The sequence below is a fragment of the Debaryomyces fabryi genome (genome assembly GCF_001447935.2).
Source record: "Debaryomyces fabryi strain CBS 789 chromosome Unknown contig00240, whole genome shotgun sequence".
Classification (NCBI taxonomy): Eukaryota; Fungi; Ascomycota; class Pichiomycetes; order Serinales; family Debaryomycetaceae; genus Debaryomyces; species Debaryomyces fabryi.
In genome coordinates this window covers 1,013-9,430 of record NW_015385666.1, presented here as the reverse complement: position 1 = coordinate 9,430, position 8,418 = coordinate 1,013, and the positions used below count along the sequence as shown (strand labels likewise).

The following is an 8,418-nucleotide window of genomic DNA, read 5'->3' as shown; positions in this document are numbered from 1 at the left end:
TTGTTTCAAGACGTCTCTAACAACAATTCATTATATAAACAAGGGTCTTTCTTTTCAAAACAATAAATTGATTAAAAATAATAAGCTTTTATTTTATCTTATGTATAAATGCGATCAGAGAATTTGGGAATTAAATTGCTTACCATCTCATCATAGCCATGTCATTTCTAGAACGGTTGTAGTCAAGTAAATCTTCAATTTGACCAGTACCAGAAATAACAATATCTTGATCCCATAAGGCGACTTGAGCCCAAGACTTAACGTCCTTGGTAGTGATAGAATCGATTCTTTCTAAAGCTTCCTGGAGAGAGTTTCTGTAACCAGCCAATAAGACCTTGTTGGCAATGTCAGAAGCAATAGACTTGGTGGAGTTTAATTCAGCCAATAAAGCGGTCTTAACAGCGTTCTTACCACGAGCAACTTCAGCATCGGAGATAGAGATAGATAATCTGTTCCATTCCTTTAAGGTAAAGTGAACAAATTCATCAACAGCAGAAACGTTAGAAATTTCAGCATTGAAACCCCATAAACCAGTGTCAGAGTAAGAGTTGGAGAAGTGGGTGTATTTGTCAACGATGTGATATTCTTGAACGATGGAAGCTAATTTAGCACTGGTAAATTTGGCAGTAACAGAGTTGTGGTCAAAGTTACCGAAGATAGCAGCAGCAACCTTGGCAACGTAGTAAGCTGGGGAGTTAATACCTTCACCTTGAGCTGCGATGGAAACGTAAGCTTTTGGTAAGGTGTCATCTCTCATTCTAATTTCAGAACCCAAGAAAGTGGCTGGCTTGGTAGCTGGCTTCAAACCTTGTGGAATGGATAAAGAGCTTTCAAGCGCATCGACTAATTCGTCGTGGTTGATATTACCGGAGGCAGCGATGACAGTGTTAGAACCGACAAGGTGTCTTTCGAGTAAACGAACAGAATCTTGAGCTTCCAAGTCTTGTACTGAATCAGCAGAACCTAAGGTTGGTAAACCTAATGAGAATCCTTGGAATGCAGAAGCATTCAAGTGTTCCAAAACCATCTTGGATGGAGTAGATTCGAGTTTGTTGGCTTGCGCAATTAATGAGGCCTTAGCTTCAGCAAATTTGTTCAGTTCTAAAGTAGCAGTTGAGTTCTTCACAATGTTGGCAATAGCATTGGCAGCTTCCTTGACGTTTTCGTTGGTAGATTGGGCAATAATACCGTTAGTTTCCTTGGTGTTTTCACTGGACAATAATACACCGTTTTGCACGCTGTTGGTCAACGTATTGGTGGTTAAAGCAGCAATACCATTACTGTATGGGTGTTCTGATCTTGAACCAGCACCGAACCACAATCCAACAGTGGCGGTTTCGGCGTATGGGTTCTTTTCAGTAGCGACAGTTACTCCATTGGATAATGTAGCATACTTAGTTTGAGAATTGGCACTTGAGATAAAACGACGAGCTGTCAAGTTCTTAGCGCTGGTACGGAGGGCTGATCCACGAATCATCGTTATTATAATGCAACAGTTAAGTAATTAATGGGGTTTCCTATTATTATTACTTTAAGTAATATATTTTTACGTTTTTTCACTTGAATGTTAACCTTTGACTAGTGCGTATTGCCAATCAGCCAATGAAAAATTGTGAATTATTTAGAGGGACTGGTTGACGCACGCGCAATGATGATTTTTCAATACGGGATAAATTGTTAGCTAGAAGGATATGTAAACAGATGCTAAAGGGGGCTAGGAAGATGTAGCCAATGTGTATGGGTCTATGTATGTATTTTTTTTAATTTCTGTAGAAAATTTTGGTGAAATAATAGTTGAGCATGGTCAATAAAACGGTCCGGCCGAACCACAGGGATGATGGAATGTGACAGTGGTTGAAAAGCGAGAGATATGGGAAGATAGTTGAGGGAGGATTTGGTGAGAGACACAAGAAAATGCTTTGATAAGTGTAGAAGTGTAGAGCAATGAGTTTTGTAGGGTATTCTCGGGAATTGTAGAAAACATTTCGCAACCTAATTAAGAAGTGAACAGGGGGTCAGGTTTGGAGTAAAAATTGTGATCTTTCATATGGTGAATGCTGTTGTGGTGAGCTTCGACAAATACAATTACAAATTAGAAAGATTCTTCTGTAATGGTTTCGTGGGTACTTAAAAGGATTTTTAACTTAATGGGAATTCCGAGAAGTGGTTTCTTCAAATGTAATAATAGCTGGAAATGTTAATGACAGCGAGGAGAGATGTCGGACTTAGAAAGATAGGGGGTTAGAAGAAGATTTAGAAGAAGGGTTAGAAGATGGGTTCAGAGGAGAGGTGACAAAGAGCGCATAATCGCGCGAGCAGTCGATATGAGATACATAGACTAAAGGACGCACAACCGGTACGATACCTTGATCTATAGATATAAAAGATTGGTTATTGGACTTGTGTTCTTGTGTATTTTAAGGTTCCCGAATCATTCTCGATTCTGTCTATTTTTTCAGTTGATTAATCTTGTCGAGACGCGTAGTCTATTCGTCCGAGTCGCTTACCCTTGCACTAAATGCTAATCATAAAAACCAATAGTCTTAGTTATCCTATAATTTTTCAATCAAACTTGCGATATCAACTGAAAAAAATCTAGATGCTTTTATAATTTATTCATTCACGCTTTAATTCCTCGATAATGTAGTCACATAATCAGGGCGCATCCTAAATTCCTATCATGGGGTTCTTTAGTACACATGAAGTCAACTATATTTCCCAAGAAGTCTTAGTTATAAGAAGTTTCTAAGGTGATCGATTCAACCTTTCGAGCGATAACGTTTATATTAAGGATTAGTGAACACAAGTATAAATGCTGCATGTGTCCAAAATCTTATTTTCGCAGTCAAATTTTGAGCTGCAATTCAAATGCATCTATTCTTTATTAACGACAGTAAATTTTATTAATAGGCTTCCTAATGTAACTCGATTGAAAATTAAAGTCTCTAAAATACAAGATATATACCCTAAGATTCAATAAACATAAGTGAAATCAAGACTATCGCATCCTGTTCTATCCACCTTCTTATCTTCATTATCTCCATTCATAATGGCTTCTTTTTCTTTATTTTGGGACCTCAAATATACATGCATTATAGATGTAAAAATCATTGCAACAACAGTGCAGCCTAATGAGAACCCATTTCCTAGCTTATAAGGAGGTGCTCTATAAACTTGACCCGCAACAACACCGGCTAAATTTCCAAATGTTTGATTGAACCCAAGGGCAGTCGCACGCCTGTAATGTGGTGCCATATTATTATTAAGCCAAGTAATATTCAATGCAACAGAAGTGTATAATGGAATAGCAATTAAAAAGGTTGCAAAATAATTTGCACCCGCAGATGATGAAGTTAAAAGTATAATATAGCCAACCATGCCCATGCCATTGACACCGAAAATTATTTGAGATTTAACGTTCTTTTTGTCAGATAAAAACGAAAAAGAATAAACAGATATTGCTGCTACCGTGTAAACAGGAACTGTCATATATTGAGCTTTCATCGAATCAAATCCTAATTGGAGCTTTAAAATGGAGGGTAAAAATGTTGCATAACCGTATAAAACCACGTCAACACAGAATTGAATTGTGCAAGAAATGAATAATTTAGGATCCTTTAATGCAAGGAAAAATTCTTTTTTATCAAATTTGGAACTCCCCATATATTGCTTCCTTTGCTCTTCCCTGATTTTCATAATATCTTTCTCTTCTTCATTTAAAAAATTGGCGTTAGCAGGATCATCTGGCAAACAAAAAAATATCCACCACGCAGCGATAAAGGAAAGACAACCCTCAATAATATATAACCACGACCAACTATCCATCATGCCGGTAGGTTTAATATTTGTAATACCTGTAGCTATTAAACCACCAAATGCACCCGAAAAGCATGAACATACATAGAGGTAACTTAAGCGTCTTGTTTGTTCTTCACGCTTATAGACCATAGACAACATAAGCAGGACTGCCGGGAAGTATGCACCTTCAACACCAAGAAGCAATCGACATAAAACAAGAGACCAATAATCTCTAACAAATGCAGTGAAAATAGTTACTAAAGACCAACAACATATTACAGCACATAAAAAGCGATGGGGGCCGAGCTTTTTTAGCATCAATACAGCTGGAACTTCGCAAAGAATGTAAGTAACATAGAAAATGGATACAGCAACAGAATACTGCGAATCGTTTAAACTCAATTGTTCATACATTCCCGCAATTTTAGCATTTCCAATATTTGCCCGATCTAAGAACGATAGAAAATAAACTACGGCAAACATTGGCAATAGCTTTCGGTCAAATTTATGCACTAGATCCTGCTCTTTCTTTGCATCAATTTCAACAACTGACTCACTTTCTATGTCACTTGGAAGAGCTTCTTCACCTGTCCCTGTAATCTTAATTATATATTCTTTTGATTCCTTCATGATGATTAGATATTATTGATTTTGACAATTGAAAATTTTAATGAAGGCCGGAAATGGATGTATTTAAGTATTTCAGACATAGATACACATTTTTTCTAAAGATAAGAGAATATGACAATCTGGACGCACTTACTGGGATATGCACATATAAAGGTTAAGTGGAGAGATAAGCGATAATATACAAAAGTATGTATTCATGTAGATCAGAACCCCGTATCAACATTCATAAATCCACCCACTGGGTCAACCCACTGGGGGACGCACTTTCTATAAGCAAAAATGAACCCACCTTCCCCACTATTTTTATCTTGTTATCTTATCACTCCAAATCAAGGTATGCTTCCCATCTGAACCCACTGGGGAATATTACGATAAAAATGATTAGGACGATTATTAGAATATAAATATGTTTCACTTACCACTCCGAAATTACTTCAATAATCAAATATTACAAAAGAATGGCTTTTGAGGCATGTATAATATAATTTTTATTTTAGATTAGCTAAAAATTTTCAATACTAATGAATTATAGAGACTTATTAGATTTGTTGCGAAAGATGGCAATACATACTATGGTGACTGTGTTTTGCCTAAAGATGAGATAGACATCTATAAATGCAAATATGCAAATATAATTGAAGGTGATATATTTGGTGATTACCAAGTTACAAATAAGGTGATTGAAATTGCTACATTACTTTCTCCTCTTCCCGAAAGACAAATACCATCTTTAAGATGCGTAGGAATGAATTATATCAAACATGCCATAGAATTGGAAATGGATATTCCTAAATATCCGGTTATTTTCTTCAAACCAACTACTGCAATCACAGGCCCATGTGACCCAATCTTTGTTCCAAGTGTTTGCCAGATCCACCCACCGGCCAAGGTGGATTATGAGGTTGAATTGGTTATTGTAATTGGCAAAGAGGGAAAAGATATCCCAGTAAACAAAGCCCATGAATATATAATGGGTTATACTATAGGAAATGATGTAAGTCAAAGGACTTGGCAAATGGAAAGAGGTGGCACGCAATTTGGCGTAGGAAAAATGTTTGACACCTTTGCTCCTATTGGACCAGCAATAGTCTCTGCTAGTTCTTTAGACAACACATCAAACCTAAGGATTTATTCGAAAGTAAATAATGATATTAGGCAAGATTCAAATACTTCCGATATGATCTTTAACTGCAACGAGGTTGTATCCTTTATGTCTATCGGTACAACTTTGAGACCTGGTGATCTTATATTTACTGGTACTCCATCAGGTGTTGCAGTTGGTCTTAATCCTCCTCCATACTTAAAAGACGGAGATGAAGTCTTTTTCCATATTGATAAAATTGGCATTCTTAAAAATAAGGTAATATTTGAAAACCCTGATCAATCAATAGTAGAATTATATACATAACTTTACCACTAATATAGAGATTTTTTTCTGTATTCATCTTTATACATATCAATACAAAATATCACTTTTTTGCCTCTTGATCTCTCCTGGCACCCTCTAAACAACCTAGAATACTCTCTACCTAATGCCCAAAGGCAGTTACTAAATAATTTGGACACTTCATCCATAAATCCAGCAATATAGTGAGTATGATCAAACTTTGGTAAATTATTGGCACACTTTCTAACGCTCATATGGAACTCTAACGCATTTGTACTCAGTACAATTATCGAATTAAACATATCCCGCATTCTATGCAAATAGTGAAAAGCTGTTTCCTTAAAGACAATATGGTCATTAGAGTAGTTATTTGATTCAGGTCCGTAGATTATAAAATTATAGCACCATATTATCAAAATACAGGCAACAACTACATGTGGCCTTTCCGGTACTGGGTCTAATCTTGGTAAGTAATTAAATTCATCGCCTTCCAATAAACATTCAAATAAACACAAGTAAGCATGAACTACACCAACTCTTCCATTCGAAGAATTTGCCCATCTTTTCATTCTCATTGATACATTTTCATAATCCTCCATTTGAGATTCGACATTCATCCTCAAGGGTACTCCTGCGTAAATTAGCATATCATGATTAACGATATGCAATCTGATATGTGCCATGTGATAAGTTGGAAACTTACACTTAGTATCGCTTGGGTGAAAATATGAAGCATTTAGGTCACTTTTTTCTTTTGCTTTTAAGTCCACTAGTAAAGGTTCAACATTACTGCAAATTTCTTTGTCAACGTTGAATTTCCAAGCATCCAATGCGTAAGATAACTTTTGTCTCCATGTATCTCTAAGAATGTCATGTTCCATGCCATTTATTAGAGACACAAGATCATCTTTGTTTTCAAGTTGAATTATCAACGAAGCTAGAGAATGTAATAATACTTTCTTTCCAAATGAACTAGTCTCAATTTTTTCATCTCTTAACATTTTCCGCAAACAATCACGGATCGAGTCAGGTTTTACATGCAAAGAAAAATCTTTAAGAGCATCGAAGTTGGATTCCCATAGAATGTCATCACAGGGTAATGCCAATTTCAATTTATCGACAAACAAGATTGAGTTATGTGAGGATATCATTGAACTTGTTAAATCAAAACAAAATGACACTAACGCACATCTTTTCATAGATTCCGCAGCAATCCATTTATACCATAATGCTTCTCCTTCATTTTCTCTTAAGTATGCTACAGACCTACTTTCTTGAGCATATGGGTCCCCTCCAAGTACTGTGCTACGTTTCATCATTTCTATTTTCGCTGCATGATGCACAGACGATCTTTCATGTAAATCTCTATTTCCAAAATGTTTCTCGTAAACCTCCAAAATGATCAAACTTTGAAGTTCCCATGGTTGTGATGGTCCATGCTTTCTATGTCTGAAAATTAACCAGCGTAGTTCTGTTCCTATTTCTAGTGAGAACCCAGAGGGGTCAATTAATATATCTCTAGACGAGCACGAAAGAATAGATCCGATCATTATCATTGATATTACTAGCAAAGGTTGAGCACTCAAACTATTAAATGACGGCTTATGTATAATTGGAAACTGGATATGGAATATTGACCAGTACGTTTTCAAGCAATATTCTAAAGTTGGGATATTAAAGTCCGGAAACTGCTTCAAACTAGGCACCAAATGGAGGAAAGTCCTCAACATCTCAGATGTTACTAATGACGAATTGGTTGGAGAATTTGAGGTATAATTGAAGTCTGCTTTGAAAAGCTCTGATAGTAAAGAATTTGGAGAATTCTCAAATACCAATGAACTGGGAAATTGTTGCTTGAGGTTCATATATTGACGTGTCAGACCATCATTTGTATTAGCCAGTTCAGGAGAGCTATATAGAGCCGAATAATTACCAGAATGCCCCTTTGAGTCAAATAGCCAATCCATCAAGTCTGTCTGTACAAAATTATCAATTCCCTCTGATACATCATGTAAATTCCCTTGCCCAGTTGAAGACCTATTTTGTTGTGAAACATCAGAGCCTGTGACTATACCATTAGTTGAGTTGTCTGCCTTTCTAATTGGCGTCTTCTTTTTCTTCTTGAAATGACGCTCATAATGCCCAACCATAACGTCATATCTTTTAAATTTCATTTCACATCCAGGATATGTACATCCGTGTAATGTAGCATTATCATCATGGTTTAAACGATGCCTTCGTAAGTGGTCCTTTCTCGAGAAAGACTTACCACATCCAGGGAAATCGCAATCAAAGTTATCATTTTTCAGCTTTGAAGTATTCGCCATTCTATTACTTCAACTACTCGGACGGTAGGGCTCTTGTTTCGATAGATGCATACTCACTAAGTGCGTAAGCTGCTTTCAAAACATTGAACGGATTATGTAAGGTGATAACAGATCTGATTTTATTTCTACAATCGGGTACACAAAGCATGCAGATTTATTATGACCAAGATATATGAAGTAGGTAAGAGGTAAAAGAATGCAAGGAATACAAGATTCAATGATGTATGCAGATGTTTAGTGTAACGAATACAGTGAGGGTGTTGGTGTAGAGTAGCA

At 36.4% G+C, this 8,418-nt stretch overlaps 4 protein-coding genes across 4 annotated transcripts; 1 reads left to right on the top strand and 3 right to left on the bottom strand.

The window, feature by feature from the left end:
* Positions 1-139: 139 nt before the first annotated feature.
* On the bottom strand, positions 140-1,477 carry AC631_05619 (ubiquinol--cytochrome-c reductase subunit; the record flags this gene model as incomplete). The annotated part of the gene is made up of 1 exon (XM_015614448.1): positions 140-1,477. One exon carries the CDS (start codon positions 1,475-1,477, stop codon positions 140-142), a length of 1,338 nt encoding a protein of 445 aa, XP_015464727.1.
* A 1,496-nt stretch (positions 1,478-2,973) lies between these two features.
* AC631_05618 (allantoate permease family MFS transporter) lies at positions 2,974-4,428 on the bottom strand (the record flags this gene model as incomplete). The annotated part of the gene is made up of 1 exon (XM_015614447.1): positions 2,974-4,428. The coding sequence occupies one exon, from the start codon at positions 4,426-4,428 to the stop codon at positions 2,974-2,976; it is 1,455 nt and encodes a 484-aa protein (XP_015464726.1).
* Positions 4,429-5,206: 778 nt separating this feature from the next.
* AC631_05617 (fumarylacetoacetate hydrolase family protein) lies at positions 5,207-5,836 on the top strand (the record flags this gene model as incomplete). The annotated part of the gene is made up of 1 exon (XM_015614446.1): positions 5,207-5,836. The coding sequence occupies one exon, from the start codon at positions 5,207-5,209 to the stop codon at positions 5,834-5,836; it is 630 nt and encodes a 209-aa protein (XP_015464725.1).
* An 8-nt stretch (positions 5,837-5,844) lies between these two features.
* On the bottom strand, positions 5,845-8,142 carry AC631_05616 (C2H2 finger domain transcription factor; the record flags this gene model as incomplete). The annotated part of the gene is made up of 1 exon (XM_015614445.1): positions 5,845-8,142. The coding sequence occupies one exon, from the start codon at positions 8,140-8,142 to the stop codon at positions 5,845-5,847; it is 2,298 nt and encodes a 765-aa protein (XP_015464724.1).
* Positions 8,143-8,418: the final 276 nt, after the last annotated feature.